We start from the raw sequence: 18,812 nt of genomic DNA on the forward strand, positions 1-18,812 counted from the left end.
AAACAGTAATGTTAGTAGACCTTCCTGAAATTAGAGCATCGTATTATATTTGTATCTTTGTTTTATTGTATATTTTCTGTATTTATTCGACCATTTGTTTGTACTTTGTTTCTTGTTTTTATCATATGCATATATAAATAAAAAAATGCATTTAAAACTGCACTGGTGAGATGTTTTATATTCATTTTGTTTAAACATTGCTGTTTATTTTGCTATAGATATTTTTCCATTTTCAGATTATAAAGCAATGTTTATTATTTTCTTAATGTTTCTTTTTTATTAAATAAAGTAAAGTAACTAGTAAAGTAACTAATTACTTTTGAAAATAAGTAATCAGTAAAGTAACTGGATTACTTTCTTGGAGAAGTAATCTGTAATCAATAACGAATTACTATTTCCAAGTAACTTGACCAACACTGATTGATACACATGTGGATATGCTCTACAGATACAAATTTCACTCTCACACGTGCTCAGGTTTTTGGCACCAAAAATACCTTCATGATATATCTTCTGTTCATCTAATGATCAGTTCATTCACACACACTGATGTTGAGCATTAATAATCTCCAGATGTGCAAAGATCTCACTAACACTAAGAGCTGTTTAGGGTGATGAACACACACTGTTTATGAGTATATGAGTGATGTTTAATGCTGTATTATAGATGTATTTTATGCTGATGTCGGTCAGAATGGCTCCTCCTCTTCCTCTGATCTTTCTGCTCATGATTCACGGTGAGTCTCTGTTACATTCACATTACAAACACTCTGATGTTTTATTGCATTTTATTGTCAAAGACCCCATAATGATGATTAATGATCAGTTTTCTGTGCTATATTGATGCGTTTCCTTTTGAATCAGGAAGTTTGAGTGAGAGATGTCAATGGGCTTGTCCGTTTTATAAATATCCAATAGTTTTTAGTGACGTCAGTTTTGAACATGAATTGCTAATTTTCTTCTTGCTAGTCAGTGTCCGGTGGTTTAGGGCAGTGGTTTTCAAACCTGTCCTGGAGGACCCCCAGCCCTGCACATTTTATATGTCTCCCATATTTGACACACCCACTTCAGGTCTTGCAGTCTCTACTAATGAGCTCATGGGTTGAATCAGGTGTGTTAGATGAAGGAGACATACAAACTGTGCAGGGCTGGGGGTCCTCCAGTGAAAACCACTGGTTTAGGGGAGGGGCTTTCTCCCTCATCAGAGCATTTGATTGGTCAAACATCAGTGTATCGCCATCAATATTTTTGGCTTGTTTACTCAGAAGACGATGTGAAGATATTGTTGAGGTTTATGTTTCAAAAGACTTTTTGCTAGCGATCACAGAGCTTATACCCTCCTGAACAAAATCTTAAGACCAGGGGATGCATTGCAAGTTTTACACATTTCGCACTTGTGGATCATAACCGGGTTGTAAGTGCTGCTTCAAAATGCCAAAAGAAGAAACGGGAGCAAGAGACAAAATATAGAGAGTAGGCAATTTATTGAAAACTGCATTTAAACTGAAACAGGCTGTTCATCAGCTGATCAAAAGTTTAAGACCATAGCCATAAAAAGGTCAAATCTGCACAAAAATATGGCAGTGTCCTTCAAGCAGTCATACTGTCAAGATCTCCTGATGGCAAAGGCAAAAAGGCTTTCTCTCTTTGAACGTGGCAGGATTGTTGAGCTGCACAAGCAAGGCCTTTCACAACGCGCCATCGCTGCTGAGGTTGTACACAGTAAGACAGTCATTTTACATTTCTTAAAAAATCCTCAGAGTTATGGGACAAAAAAGTCAAGTGGTAGACCCAAAAAGATTTCACCTGCACTGAGCCACAGGATCCGACGGGTTCTCCGTGAAGACACAGGTCGATCCTCAACCCATATTAAGGCCCTTACTGATGCTGACTGCCGCCCAATAACCATAAGACGTCATCTGCTAGAGAAGGGCTTCAAGAACAAAAAAACGTCTTCAAAGGCCACGTCTCCTCCCACGACACAAACTTGCCCATTTAGAATTTGCAAGGGAGCACCAAACATTGGACATTGAAGTGGAAGAAAGTTTTATTCTCTGACGAGAAAAAAATTTAACCTGGACGGTCCTGATGGCTTCCAACGTTACTGGCATGAGAAGGAGATCCCACCAGAGATGTTTTCTACGCTGCACAATGGAGGAGGCTCCATCATGATCTGGGTTGCTTTTTCCTTCAATGGGAAAATGGAGCTTCAGGTTGTGCAGGGGCGTCAAACGGCGACTGGCTATGTGGATCTGTTGCAGTGGGCATCCCTCTTGACCGAGGGCCTCTGTCTGTGCGGTAATGACTGTTTTTTTCAACAGGACAACGCTGCAATTCACAAAGCCCGCCTGACGAAGGACTTCTTCCAGGAGAATAACGTTCCTCTTTTGGACCATCCTGTGTGTTCCCCTGATCTAAATCCCATTGAGAACATTTGGGGATGGATGGCAAGGGAAGTTTACAAAAATAGACGTAAGTTCCAGACCGTGGATGCCCTTCGTGAAGCCATCTTCACCACATGGAGCAACGTTCCCACCAGCCTCCTGGAAACAGTTGCATCAAGCATGCTGAAACGAGTTTTTGAAGTGATCAACAAGAACGGTGTGGCTACTCACTATTGAGTCCATTTATTTTTGGGCTATGGTCTTAAACTTTTGATCAGCTGATGAACGTTTGAGCCTGTTTGAGTTTAAATGCATCATCTTGTGGCATTTTGAAGCAGCACTTACAACCCGGTTATGATCCACTAGTGCGAAATGTGTAAAACTTGGAATGCATCCCCTGGTCTTCAGATTTTGACCAAAAACAAAACAAAAAAAAAACACCTTTATTATTTAATAACTCTTTCAACCATAAAAATGGGTTTGAAACCCATTTAAAACATTATTAATTATTTTCTTTATAGTCGTGTGTTTGATTATTTGATAGAGCTGTTGTTCGTGACTGACGTCTGTTTTCTCACTTCTGTTTCTGTGTTTATTTCTGCAACATCCTCCATCAAAGCTCATGAAGTAAAGAGATCATTTATCACTCAATAGATTCTGAGAAGATGAGCTTATATTTCCTGTCATGAGTCGCTGTAAAGATATGAAGTTTTCAGTGGTCCATTGTATCTGATAATAAAACATGTTCATAATGTGATGAATTCTGTGTTTCAGGGGTTTCTAGTGCTGGTTGGCGTGTGAGTTACAGTCCTTCACACATCTGTGCACTAAAGGACTCAACAGTGATAATGAGATGCTCTTATACATACCCTACTGGACATCAGATCGAGAAAGTGTTCTGGACAAACACACCAGTAAAAGATAATGTAGAGCCTCCAGATCTGTCTAATGACACTCAATACAGTCAGAGGCTTCAGTATCTGGGAGATAAACAGCAGAACTGCACCGTCAGACTGAGTCATGTGACACTGAAGGATTCACACGAGTACTATTTCAGATTCATCACTAATAAAGGGAAATGGACTGGTAATCCAGGAGTGACTCTTACTGTCACAGGTGAGTTTGATGAGGTTTATCTCTTCTTCTGTGCATTATGTTGAATAATAATCAGTGTATGACAGCAGCACTAGATATAATGTGTGTGTTGTGTTCAGATCTTCAGGTGGAGTCTCCTGAGAGAGTGACAGAGGGAGATTCAGTCCGTCTGACATGTAAAAGCAGCTGCACTCTGACTGACAGAGCAACATTCATCTGGTCCAGAAACTCACAGCCATTAACTGAGAGAAGAGACGGAAACAATGAACTCCTGCTGCAGTCAGTCAGAAGAGAGGATGCAGGCAGATATAGCTGTGCTGTACACGGACACACTCACACATCGCCTGATGTTCATCTCAATGTCATGTGTGAGTACAGATGCATATGTTCTTTTTAAAAAAAGAGATTGTTTTAATGAGATGATTTAAGGTTTATTTGTCCTTTTTAGATCCTCCCAGGAGCGTCTCAGTGTCCATCAGTCCATCTGGTGTAATAGTGGAGGGAGATTCAGTGACTCTGAGCTGCAGCAGTGATTCAAACCCTCCTGCTCTGAACTTCAGCTGGTTTAAAGGAGAAACGATTGTAGGATCTGGAAGAATCTACAGCATCTCAAACATCAGCTCTGATGACAGTGGAGATTACAAGTGCAAGTCCATCAATGAACATGGAGAGAAATACTCTGATGCTGTGACTCTAAATGTCATGTGTAAGTTGTATTAACTATTAGGCCTGTGTATTGCCAAGAATCTGGCGATACAATACGTATCACGATACAGGGGTTACGATACGATATATTGTAATATATTGCGATATTGTAAAAGAGGCAATATATTGCGATATTTCTTTTTTTTATATAATTTAAAAGAATAAAGAACACAACCATATGCCTAAAACACAAGACAAAGTATTTTATTTAATTAATACAGTATAATTTATATCACTAATCACTATTTTGTGCAATCTGAGTAAAGTAAAATGTAAAGTTTACAGCAGGATTCATTATGTGTAAATGTTTTAAAGGTTCACAGTATAGCAGTGGCTATTTAACAACAGAAAGTGCAGTGCATTTCATGACTGAATGACTGTTTGTTATATATTTAATAACGTTAAGCTATTTTCTATAAAGCAGTCTATTGTATAAAGTGCTATTTCAAGTAACGTTACTGAACTGCAGAGCTGGTCATCATATCCACATTGCTATGATCTTTCGTTCTCCTGCCACCGCTGTCAGTTTTGGCGTGTGTTTATTTTGTTACTGAGAGGAAAACGTGCAGTACATTCTATCGAAACGCTTCTCAGCAGCGCGGGTGACGTCAGGATGTTAAGCAAGCTCTGTTTCAATGTGTTTCCCGAGTATTAGATTATAACTTGGCCTATTTTGCAAACAAAATGATTCTTGTCGATTTCCTTAGTGGCTTCTTTTTAGCTGAAGCCAACATGAGTCCACACTTCAGCTCTGTATTCTGCAAGAGCGGAATAATGCTATCGTCTTGAGAGCTGGGTTTGCTAATGTAAACACTAGCGATGCACGCACTTTCACCTTGCGCTTCTCCGGCTGCGCGTCAGTTATACGTTCTGAGATAACACTGCCATCTAGCGGTTGGGTGTTATACAGTCTTTGGTTTAAACCGAACACAAAGCCACGAATCTTGGCTGTAAATAAATAAATAAATATATAAATATCGATACAGTGTTTTTTGAGAATCGATACAGTATCGCCAAACATAATATCGTGATATTCATGTGTATCGATATTTTCTTACACCCCTATTAACTATCTAGTAGAATCATGTTTTCTTGTTTTTTTTGTCCGTTTTTGACCCCCCAAATAAGATCTCATTGTTGATAAGTGGATTTAGTGAAATACTAGAAATAATAAATTTTAATAAATAGCTTTTATTAACACATCATTTTAATTTTTAATCTTCACATCATTCTTCAGTTTGGAGAGTTAATCATGAGGATCTTCCTCTTTCAGTTCATCATGGTGCTGGTAGGAATGTGATCGTGATCACAGCGGCATCTGGAGGATTATTCTTCATCATCTTCATCATCATCCTGTTTATAATGTGAGATCAATAAAAATTTACTTTTGGTCTGTAGAAGAAACTCTTTAAAATCAGCATTCATATTTTTGTGTCTGTCATTACAACAGGAAGAAACGAAGGAGTGCTAAACCTGAAGATCTCTCAGTGAAAGAGGTAAATCATCCAGACACAACACGACTTTACAGAAGCAGAACATCAACCGGTCAGCCGTTATCTGTTTTTCAGACTGAAACTGCACAGACAGTCTTTATCAACACAATAAGCAAAAACTAATATTTAGGGGTTCAAGCACAAAGTACTTGAAAACCTATTGTATTTGTAGCGGTTTATTATTCTCCCGTAAAACGCATCGTGCAGACCAAACCGTGAGGGCTAGAGACTTGAAACTTGGCCAATAGGTAGTACAAAAATCGAGGAGAGGTTATCAAATTATGAGCCAGATTGGCCTATAGGTGGCGCTATAACGACCAATTGCGCGAAACTGCTCATAACTCCTGGACCGTTGGCCGCAGCCTCAAGTGCCAATTTTGAGATATTTTGGGTTTTTTGAAAAACCTATATTTGCAAACTACTCCCAGGTTTTTCCCCTGATCGGAACCAAACCACTGCAGAAATGTTCTTTGGAGAGAGACTATTAATAAATACAAAAGAAATTTGACATTTCGATGAATAGTCGCTAAAGGGAACCAAAATGTTCAATGTCTCCGGGGCCACTTTTACTAAAATGACTATAACTTATGAACGGAATTAGATATTTTCACCAAACTTGGTACACATGTCTATGAGCTTAAATTTAGGTCACGATAAAAAAATTGTGACAATTGACCACTTGGTAGCGCTATAATGTGAAAAAAACATAAAAATAGCTATAACCATGCGATCGCTAGTCCGATTGATCTGAAAATTGGTATGCCATGTCTTGGCCCAAGGCCCCATGTAAGTCTATGAGGACATTGGGGTATATCAAAAAACATGGCCGCCATCAGCCAATGAAGTTTGAGCACCTATTAGACAAGGTTAATGGGGGCCGATCAGAACGAAACTTGATGGGCCTGTTTGACTCATGGTCCTAGAGGTCTATAAGAATTTTGAAAGAAATCGGCCACTAGTTGGCGCTAACGAGTTTTATGGCTCTGTAATCACGTGGTGTTAAACACATCTGCAAAATATGCATATCATATGATAGATTTCCTCATACTTAACAACTTTGCCTCTAAAACCATTGCTGTCAATCAAATCATTAATTAAATATTTGTAATTATGTTAAAAACCTACTTTTGCTAACTTGTCCCTGTTTGTTTGCCTGATCGGAACCAAAACAGTCTAGCACAATTCTTTGGACTCTCTAGATTAATAATTATCACACAAAAAAAGTTGAACTTTTGCATTTGGATGGCTGTAACAGGGCCAATTAGAAAAGAGGTGTGGCAAAATACACTCAAAAGCCTATAAATCCTAAGGGGAAACTCAAAACTTTACGAAAATTGTTGAGTATATGTGGCATAACATGTTGAAGAAGCATGCAAAGTTTGGGTTTCGTTGCTTCTATTGCTCTCCCCTTTTTTGTAAGTCACTTTGGATAAAAGCGTCTGCTAAATGATTAAATGTAAATGTAAATGTCTGATGAAGCATGCAAAGTTTTAGGGAGATCCGACTATAGGTGGTGCTCTAACTGTTAAAAAGCTTTAAAAACCATGCATTTCCTATGGTAAATTGCCTATATTGGTTGTAAATGGACTTTTCCATCTATTATTTCAGTGTTTAAAATCTTGCTAAATAAAACTTAATGTCTTTAATGCCTCTGTGCTTAAAAGGCATTAAAAGCTTGAACCCCGTTAAATGCTGCTTGCAGCTTTAATTCTCTCTCAAACTGTATGTACAGCGCCCTCAGGTGGTGTGACACATGAAATCCCTTATTTGTATATGGTTTCACAAAGATTTATGACTGATAATCATTAGTATGTTTACATCAGCAGTGATTATTTCACTTCAGATACTCATTCTGTCGTTTTCTTCTCCTACAATCCAGCGTGAATCAGTGAAATATTTCTGGAATATTGATCTGAGACAAACTGCTCTAGACTGAGAATCTAAACTTCAGATCTACAGATTTACTTATCATGATTAATAATTATGTTTTTTCTTGTATTTCAGAATGATCTCTATTCTGGCGTGTCTCAGAGAGTTTCAGTCCATGAAGAGCCTCTTTCTGAACCGGATTCAGCCAATGACGCTCCGTATGCCAGTGTGAAACCCAGAAGATTCAGAGGAAAAACTCCTGAATCCAGAGATACTGTGGAGGTCCAGTACGCAACTGTCCAACATCACAGAAAGAAAGAGAAGAAGAGAGCAGAGGAGAGTGAATGTCAGTACGATGATATAAGAGTTCATCAGCCTGATGATGCCATGAGGTGAAAACAACTTAACCAACACAAACTTAACGAGCACCAACTTAACCAGCGCCAGCTTAACTATAGGGATGCACCGATATCATTTTTTCACAACCAATCCGATATAAAAAATTCTGAATATCAAACCGATACCAATGCAGTTTTGTTTAAAAATTCTATGTAGAATGTCTGTTAAACTGATAAGCACTCTTTAGTGAGTTAAACACAATCTACTAAATCCTGGTTAAAAATACAGACAACTTCATTATAAAAAAATAAAATAAAAAATTATAATATATATAGGGCCGGGACTCGATTAAAAAAATAATCTAATTAATTAGAGGCTTATTGCATTTTAATTGCATATAAATATTTGACCTGGAACAATGAGAAGTAATTTTTCACATGTATTTTTAGTATACCATTGAATAATGACTGAATACATAAGCTTAATCAACAAAATATTGTTTATTTATTTCAGTCCAGCAGACCAGCGCAATGTTTGCCATTAAGTTTAGCAAAAGCATATTTGTGATATTTGAGGCTCTGTGCTGCGGTGATACGCTAATTCCTTGTTGTATAGCTTGCACACAACCATGCTCTTGTCGACGCTTCCATCCTTTCGTTTTTTTAAACAAAATTTCCCATCCACGGGGCCAAGCAAAGCGCTCTCATCAGCTTCTTCGTTCATGTGTTGTTGTCGTGACTCGTGAGGTGAGCGCTAGTTGGTGTTCCAGTATAATTGGTCTGTCAAAACTCATTCATTGAAAAACGTTCCGCGGTGCAAAAATAAGTGTGGTTAAAATTGTTAGTTATTTTTTTGCGTAATTAATTAACGCGTTAAAGTCCCGGCCCTAATATAAATATATATATATATATATATATATATATATATATATATATATATATATATATATATATATATATATATATATATATATATATATATATACACACAGTGCCTTCAGCCCCTTGAACTTTGTGACCTTTTGCCACATTTCAGGCTTCAAACATAATGATATGAAACTGTAATTTTTTGTGAAGAATCAACAACAAGTGGGACACAATCCTGAAGTGAAACGAAATTTATTGGATATTTCAAACTTTTTTAACAAATCAAAAACTAAAAAATTGACGTGCAAATGTATTCTGCCCCTTTACTTTCAGTGCAGCAAACTCTCTCCAGAAGTTCAGTGAGGATCTCCGAATGATCCAATGTTGACCTAAATGACTAATGATGATAAATAGAATCCACCTGTGTGTAATCAAGTCCAGACCTGAATCCAATCAAGAATCTGTGGAAAGAACTGAAAACTGCTGTTCACAAACGCTCTCCATCCAACCTCACTGAGGTCGAGCAAGGAGGAATGAGCAAAATGTCAGTCTCTCGATGTGCAAAACTGATAGAGACATACCCCAAGCGACTTAAAAAAGTTTGAAATATCCAATAAATTTCGTTTCACTTCAGGATCGTGTCCCACTTGTTGTTGATTCTTCACAAAAAAATACAGTTTCATATCATTATGTTTGAAGCCTGAAGTGTGGCAAAAGGTCACAAAGTTCAAGGGGGGCGAATACTTTTGCAAGGCACTGTATATTATATATATATATATATATATATATATATATATATATATATATATATATATATATATATATATATATAGCACCACCTTAACCAGCGCCAGCACCAACTTAATCAGCACCAGCTTAACCAGCACCAACTTCACCAGCACTAATTTAACCAGCACCAGCTTAACCTGCACCAACTTAATCAGCACCAGTTTAACCAGCACCATCTTAACCAGCACCAGCTTAACCAGCACCAGCTTAACCAGCACCAACTTCACCAGCACTAATTTAACCAGCACCAGCTTAACCTGCACCATCTTAATCAGCACCAGTTTAACCAGCACCAGCTTAACCAGCACCAGCTTAACCAGCACCAGCTTAACCAGCACCAGCTTAACCAGCATCAACTTAACCAGCACTATCTTAAACAGCACCAGCTTAACCAGGGGTGTATTCCAGAAAGCAAGGTTAATTTACCGTCACATATACCTTGAACTCTCGTTTGATTAGCCCAAACCTTGCTTACTCCTATTACTAAAGTTTGCTGGTTCCAAAAATGAGTCTCTGAGTAAGTTCAGCCAACTCAGAGTCTGTTCCCGTTTAACACACACAACAGAGCGATGAATCGATGATTCACCATGGAAACAGACAGTAGAATGAGTGCACCATTCTACTTCATCTTCTTTTAAGAGTGATTCACATAACCTACTTAAAGGGGTACTTCAGCGGTGGGAAGATGAATCTGTATTTAAACTGGGTCATCAATGTAGTAGAAATGTGAAATTATTTTTTAATTTGGTGCCTTCTAGACTGAGAAAAGACAGAAAATGTATTTGTCTCATGGGGCTGAAAGACTACAATTCCCAGAATGCTTCACTGCCCTGTGAGGCCATTCCCAAAGCCACCAACTTCATTACAGTGACTGAGTTAGAGAAGACACTACAATTGTTCAATATAATGAGTGAGTCACCGCGCGAGTATCACAGCACTGAGCACTGACTGCAGGAGTGAGATAAATGAGCTGAGGAGCTCTCGTGATGAGAGCTGAGGTAATCGCGACTACACTCGCGCATACATTCACAGCGAGTTCAGTCTGGCGCGTTTCAGTTCATGCCTTTGCAAGCTGAACTTTCATAGAAATGAATTAGAGAAGTTTAAAGACTTACATTGCTCACCATAGCTCCGTTTAAATGAGTGCCTGTATAGCTGTGAGCTGAGCTCTCCCTGCTAGCGGAGTGTGATCTCCATCCCCCTATGCGCGAGTTCAAAACATGCGGAAATGGCTCCATCTGCTGGCTGTAGTCTTTAGCCTTTGGCCAAACAAATATCATCAATTTGCATCATAGGAGGAATTTTTCCAGAAATAAAATGCATAAATCTCTTGTCTCAGGGGGATATGAGGAGGGAAAGCACAATCATTTGATTATACTCCAGGGTTTCTACTGATACAAAACCATATGCTAATCGCTGAAGTAACCCTTTAAGTGCACATCACCACCTATATGGTGGTTGTGCAATCAATTTTGCAATCAATACAATAAGTAATCTTTATTCACTGAGAATAAGGATTATATTGTTTGTTTAATGCTAATTCATTTAATGCAGATCCCTGTGTGAGATGACTAAAATAAATAATACATATATTTGAATTGCATTTAAACAGCACTAGGTAACGTTTGCTCTCGGGGTCCCCCTACAGTTGGGAGACAGTATTGTCCTCTACTACTGTCGTAAATCTTTCATCCTACATTTGTTGACATGACAACCATAGCCCTGAACACTGCAGGAGGAGTTCACATGCATATGTGTTCTGCTTGTGTCGTGCATGAAATGTCTTCATCCCAGGTACAGTGGGATGTTTCAGCATGTCATACGAATATAATTTCATGTTTTTTTTTTAAAGCCAGTGTCATTATAGTAGTCTATTGGTTACCGTTTTACAGAATCTATATGATACTTCAGTTCAATGTTTGAGTGGTAGGTAATAACCATATATCGTCAATATCAAGCTACCATAGATAAATCTGCAAATTTGATTTTTAAATCAAGCATTATAGCTTGAGGCAAGACAAATAAACAACTATCACAGACATGTTAGGTATCACAAAATATGATTTTGTACATCTTATGTTTTTACTCGCAAGAATGTAGCCCCTACTAAACTAATGCCGTTTAGACAAAGGCTAACATTTGAAGTGACAAGTATGCCGTAAAGCAGTCGAATTTTGTAGTTCTTTTTTTATTGGGTTACTACCCGAAACCCGAAGTTTAAAAATATGATTAAAAGCGATACAGACCCCGTCAGGCTATGGCAGACGTGTCATTCAGCCTATTATAAGTCGATTTATCATCACAAGAGTCTTGAAAATATATTATGAAGGTTGAAAAGTTACCTGGTGCAGCTTTAACATTTAAGCTTATTTTTAATTATTTCTTATTTTAATTCTTTAGAATTAATATATAATTTTGTATATTATTTAACTGTAACAAACTTGATTAATTTAATGACTATATTAATTATATTAAACACATCTGAATAGTTCTTAAGCAAAATAACCCTGGATCATGAGCTGCTCTGGAGCCGGATATATGTCACATAACCTGCTTTCTGGAATACCCCCAGCACAGATCAGATCAGCTGTAACTTTGTATTTATTTTTTATTTGCAGTGGTGGAGGAAGTACTGAATCTCAGTACTTAAGTAAAAGTACAAGTAACCAGAAATATATTTACTTTAGTAAAAGTAGAAGTACTACAACGACAACCCTACTTAAGTAAAAAGTAAAAAGTACCTGATTTTAAATGTACTTTAAGTATTAAAAGTATTTGCATAAAAATGTATTCTCTTAATGTCTATATTCTAATCATTAAAAAGAAGAAAACTGTATGAGCGGTGGCGTTTTAATTGAGTTAGTTTTGGGTTAATGTAATTGTTCTTACCATCTGTTGCCTAGTTTACATTCTGACTTACAATTCTGCTTATCTGCAAAGTTAAATGTCATTTTTCTGAAGCAACATTCTCATCAGCTTTGATGTATTTAAATCTTCATATTTATGATATTTTTACCTTTTATAAAGGACATTTTCCCCTAATCTTATTAAATATAGGCTTTGCTTCAGCTTTCCCTTTATATTCTTAAATTTGATTAATAAATTAAATTAGAAAAAGATACAATAGGGTTGTTACCAATAAATTAAATAATTAACACTGAAAAATTACAACTGCACTAAATAATGCTATGAGATCGTTTTAACTAAAAAAAGTTAACTAAACCACCAGTAGATGGCGGCGGGTGAATCCTTATGCGAGAGTCATTGAGTCGATTCGTTCAAACGGCTGATTCGTTCATAAATGAGGCTGTCGTTTATGAATAGGGCATTGAATCTTTGATTCAGTAACGCACTGTTGCTGTGCAATACGTTATGGTTAGGATGTGGAAATCTGATCTTGGAAATATTTTCGCTGCTCAAATAGAACAAAAGCAATAAAGCAATCCATAAAATGTAAGTGACTTGATGTTAATTCATTGTTTATGGAACTGTCAAATGAAATCAGTGTCACATTTTCTGTCGTCATGGTATTCAGGAAAACTACACTCGTTGGTCGTGTCATGTGATGTTTTTTAACTGTTATAAAATATAAAAACTAAACATTTTGAATTTTTAATGCAGTATGTTACTGAGTTTCTTTGTGTGAGCGGGGCTGATTTGTTTCCATTTCTCCTCGAGAGGCTGCGCGAGCCTCAACAGTCAATTCATTAGCCTATAACGTCCATTATATATTATTATCTGGGCAAGCCTTAATCTCGAGCCCTGAAACTGATCAGAAAATGTAACGAAAATGTAACGAAATGTTGCAGAAATGTAGTGGAGTAGAAAGTATAATAATTGCTGCAAAATGTAACGAAGTAAAAGTAAAAAGTATGCACCATGCGCTATTTATTCTACTTAAGTAAAGTACAGATACGTGAAAAATGTACTTAAGTAAAGTAACGAAGTATTTGTACTTCGTTACATTCCACCACTGTTGATTTGTGTTTTAGGCGATCAACTGTTCAAACTGTGTAAGAGCCCTCAGTGATCTACAGCAGCGTCAAGTGAGTAACAGACCGTCATGAAGCCTGTGTTCAGACGTCAAATAAGTTTTCTTTTTTTTCTCTTTTTATGTTTTGAGTTTAATCATATATTATCATTGATTAATTTGGTCACAAATCATACCCAATCCCTAAAAAAACTGGGGAAATTCCTTCCCCAATCCCAGAAGAATGACTTTCATTCCTTCCCACTCCTGTGTTACTTTATGGGCCGTAATCTGTCATTCTGATCACAGCATGCCCATGCCCAGTTGAATAAAAACCCCAAATTTCTTTTTTGTTTCAGATGGCTTTTAGTTCAATATAATAACGATGCACAAATCTTGTTTATTTTGGTATCTTACAAAAAGAGGCTATACCTTTAATAACATGATCGCTTAGGGAGGGAAATATCTGGGAAAAGTAAATCACAGCAATAAGAAATTGCCTAATATAAAAAGTTCTCAAATATTATGATTTATAAATATGATTATGAATTAATCAAGTAAACAGTCAGTAATAAAATAAGAACTAATAAACAATAGCCTGACAAGCCAGACCCACATCAAGATGTTTGGTCTGGAAACTCACCATTGACAGCTCAATCCGAGGGGCGGATAAACGGTTGTCTTTCAAACTCCCTCTGCACGTGATAGGATAGCGCTACAACCAACCAGAACAACGAAGGTGAAGCAGAGCTAGCTGACAGATTAAACATTCGCCGTATCCGGTTGGCTAAACTCCGAACACATCTTCCCTTTTTAAGAATGACTTCAGTGCCGTTCTTTGTTCTTTTCTCAGAGAAAAGCTTAACTCCAAGTCTTCCAGAGTCGCGGTCAAAGCTGATTCGAAAGACCGCCGTTCGCCAGTTTCTGTGTTTACTAGAAGCACGCAAACGCAACTTGGCCGTCGTCATTATGGCCCCGCCCACCGACTCTATACACGATGTGATTGGCCCGGCAAGAGTTAGGGGATTACAGCTCAGAAGGGTATTGAGAGTTGCTAGACGACACTCGCGGGCAGATTAGATTTGCTGCCGCTAGGGTGCGATTAGATTTCTAGGCTAAATAAACAAATGATACAAGGACAAATAAATACAAAAAGATAAAAACAGTGCTTTTTTAAAGTTTTTTTTTTTTTTTACATTTAAATCAGGCTACTGTTTTTTTTTTTTTTTTTTTCAGTGGTTGCTATTTGGTTTGCTATCACATTTTCTCTGGACTTGTATGGATGCTTTAAAGCAGCCAGACAAAGACTTATGTTATAAAGTCAAGAGCCCAACTAAAGCAAACACTGATCTCCATAATGGTGACTCTTTCCTTCAGTGATTCTGCTTGTTATCATCAGGTGTTCATCACTAATAGTCAATCATCACTTAATTAATCTCTTAATTATCTCATTACCTTTAACACTTCTTCAGAGTTACTTTTAACACTCTTGAGTGTGGAGCCAAATAAACTCTGAGGAGAGTTCATTTAACACTGGAGTTTTTGCTGTGCGGAGGGACTGATTATTAGTGGTTGGCATTGCCACTGACTGTTATGGCTGTGGAGCACGTCATTCACTGAACCAGCCACACTAAAGCAAACAGGAGAGCATAAAGAGACAGGACAACTAGAACTGAGTTAAAAATTAAAACATATAGTTAATTTATATAAGCAGTATATTTGTATAGATCATGTTATTACGATTCCCGGTCTCGCCCACTCCCGGTAAAGAAATTCTGCTCCCATTCCAATCACATGATTAATAGTGATTTTGTTTCTCATCCCACGAGTCTCCTGAAAAAAATGCCCACCTCTACTCTGTTGTCACAAATCAGGTTTCTGTGGCTCCCTCCAATCGCCACCAGAGGGCAGTCAAATATTAATCCTCACTCTGGACTTCATTTACCATAATCCTTTGCCCTGATCACCAGCCATCATTGTGTTCACCTGTGTGTCATTAGCCTCATAACCTCAGCCTATATAGACCATGTTCACTCTGCCATTAAAGGTGAAGTCTTGTTTAGTGTAACTCTGCAATTCTGAGCATTCTCCAGGTTTTCTTGTCTCTTGGTCTTGGATTACCTATATTTAATTTTTGATCTATATGTATTTTTGACTTTTTGGCCTGTTAAGATCTGGCCAGGGACAACAGATGAAAATTAGCACTAGTAGCTAACTCTGGCTTGTTTACAGCAAGTAACCTGTTGTTGATCAATGAGCAATGTCCCTGTCAAATAAAGACAAAATAATAAAGACCTGCCAGTTTCTGGACTACTCTCCCCGCCTTGTTGTGTTTTTTTGTTTTGACTGCTTTTTTGTGCTTTGACCTTGACTGTACTCTGAACTACGATTGTGGCTTATCGTCTTAATAAAATTGCAAATGGATCTTCAACCTGTAGACTCTAGTGATGCAAAGTCTGATTCATTTCCGCCAACCGGTTCTTCTCGGACAGTGCGGCTCAATGACCCGGTTCAAAAAGCCGATTCATAGGTTCCTGACCTAGCAATGATGTCACTATGCATTTCTTTTATGCTTTTTAATACATATACGTGTCATGTTATATCAAGGGAACATTCAAATAAAGTAATAATCTGTATCAATGCATACTGAAACAATCGACTCGTTATTTTCATGAGTGCATTTTCTGATTATTGCCTTTCATTCCCTAAATGGTGTTTGTGTTCAGTTAATTAATGTATTATTCGCGTCGGATTCGATTGAAAATTGCGCAACTACAGTACATATTACAGACACTGATCAACAAACGCGGATATTACATGTCTAAAGTAGCTATATAGAAAGAATAAACCAGTCGTAAACATATATATTTTGCTAAACAATAATCTACATGCATGGTTTTTGCATGTTTTAATATAATGTTATTTAATAACAGTGATCATAAGCATATTTCCAGTAGTCTACATGCCTCAGACTTGCGTCGTCAACTCAATCACCCTCACCTCGGTAATCCTCCGCACACTTCGACAGATGTTTGAATCGCCTCAATCGGTTCTTTTTCAGTCAGACATGCTACTTCGGCTTTTGTGTCTTGTGTCATCCATAGATGTCCATAATAAAGGCTAGATGTCTTCTGGCGGAATCACCATCGTCATCACCGGCGGCCATCTTGTCACAGGCAGGCTTTCTTTCGGGCTCTGTGGAACCTGATGTAAGGTGAGTGATCTGTCCGAACATAAATACTCTTATCTCGCTGAAATCTTGACGGATTTACAAATGGTTTGGTTTCTTACAAACGTTATTAACATGGCTACAAATCTGGATGCTTTAACACTGTGAAATTGCAGCTTTTCGTTTAGATAAACCACTTAATCGTGCATCTTGTGTATCACGGCTATAACTTGCGTGCACTTTATCAAGGCTGAGACCACAATCGAGCTGTTCAATTATATAGGTTTTATTGAAACCAATAACGATTTTATGACAACCAATCTTTTGTCAAGTTAAAATAAACTTAGTTTGCATGTTTTTTTGTTTAAAAAAAAAAAAAAATTAAATACAAATTTTATTATAATAATGATATTCTTATGATAAAAGTGTATATATATATATATATAATTAATTTCTCATGTTGCCATTCGGTACACAGTTTTAGTAACCTAAAACTGTGTACCTAAAACTGTGTAATATTGATTTAACATAAATACCTTTTTTATTGCACCTGTCTGTTCTGTTCAATGTTACTTTCATATTAAAGTCCATGGTTATAATTATTCATAAATATGTAGTGTCATAACTACATCTCTGATGTTTATAACAAAAAAAACAGTTTGGAAATCGGTTGAAAATTGAGCAAGTTATGGATATTTAAAAGTACATGCACCATTAAAACACACTGTCACGAGTGAGCGAGCTGCCTGTGACAAGATGGCCGCCAGTTGCGGCCAGCGACCTCAATTGGCCAACAGCGCGCACGAGACATCTAGCCTTTATTATGGATGTCTATGGTGTCATCAACACGGAACTGAAGTTCGATTAGTGAACCGGCTCAAAAGAATGATTCGTTCAAGAACCTAACATCACTAGTTGACTCATCGTTACATCTGTATTATATGTCAGTTTTGGGCGCAAGTTTAGAAATCCAAATACTTCAGAGAGAAATAAAATCACAATCTGAAAAATGTTGATCACATCTCATAAATCACACACTCATCTGAAGTCAAGCCAAATAATGTCATGTACACTTACGTGAACAAAATGTTTTGGCATAATCTAAAGAAAACAATCCAGTGATATCTGCACTTATTCAAATTGAAATGCCGCGGTTTAAATCCCACACAGCAAAAACTCCAGTGTTAAATGAACTCCCCTGAGAGTACATGTGAGACCACACTCAAGAGTGTTAAAGTGTTAAAGTAAGAGTGTTAAAGTAACACTGAAGCAGTGTTAAAGTTAACAAGATAATTAACTGATTAATGGAGTGATGATTGGCAATTTTTGAAGATACCTGATGTTAACAGAATTACCAAATGAGGCCATTTTGGTGATCAGTGTTTGTTTAACTTGGGCTCTTGACCCTTGACTTTGTAAGGTTATATTTTGTTTGATGCCGTAACCAACAGTCAGACAAGCCATGAGAAAAGCTGATTGTTTGGTGTTGGTTATGTTTTGATGTTGTCATTACTTGATCTGAATCACTCAACTAATTTAGAGTCTCTTAGTTGGGTTTATCTGGTTGATTATAACATGAGATCCAGCATTTTCAATATAATTCTAATGATTTCTTTGCCACTAGAGGCAGACGTTGAAAAGACGTCCACTGAGGAGCCAGAATGAAAGTTTTTATGACGTCTGTTTTGGACGTGATCTGCACGTCTGATATAGACCCTCATGGACCTCAAGGTTAAACACTAGTTCAAATCTGCTCATTGTGGACATATGTTTTATCTGTAATTGCAAAGCAACTCACAGACAAAGTGTGTTTATCCAAAAATCATAAAAAACAAAATTAACTGATAATTAGATGTTGATGATTTATGGTTCATTTGAAGTCACCATTGTGGAGGGAAGCGTTTGCTTTAGTTGGGCTCTTGGTCCCCGTGTGTGTTAGCGTTTCTGAGGCTGCTGTAACTGTGTGTGTGTGCAACAACATCAGATGTTGTCAGCTCCTTGTTGATGATAACTAAATCATCAGAAAGTGTGCATCTGATATTATGTTTTTATTTGGTACAATAGTAATTTGTTTATAGCCTCTGCAGTATTGGCACCAATAGCCTTATCCTGAAGGATGATAAAGTACATACA

General features: G+C 37.3%; 1 protein-coding gene across 1 annotated transcript; it reads left to right on the plus strand.

Moving 5' to 3' along the window:
• Positions 1-676: 676 nt before the first annotated feature.
• On the plus strand, positions 677-7,942 carry LOC137073671 (B-cell receptor CD22-like). Its single transcript, XM_067442379.1, has 7 exons — positions 677-737; positions 3,159-3,500; positions 3,599-3,847; positions 3,928-4,185; positions 5,422-5,548; positions 5,635-5,680; positions 7,682-7,942. Exons 1-7 carry the CDS (start codon positions 677-679, stop codon positions 7,940-7,942), a joined length of 1,344 nt encoding a protein of 447 aa, XP_067298480.1.
• The last annotated feature ends 10,870 nt before the right edge of the window (positions 7,943-18,812 follow it).

The sequence above is a fragment of the Pseudorasbora parva genome, chromosome 4, assembly GCF_024679245.1.
Source record: "Pseudorasbora parva isolate DD20220531a chromosome 4, ASM2467924v1, whole genome shotgun sequence".
Lineage (NCBI taxonomy): Eukaryota > Metazoa > Chordata > Actinopteri > Cypriniformes > Gobionidae > Pseudorasbora > Pseudorasbora parva.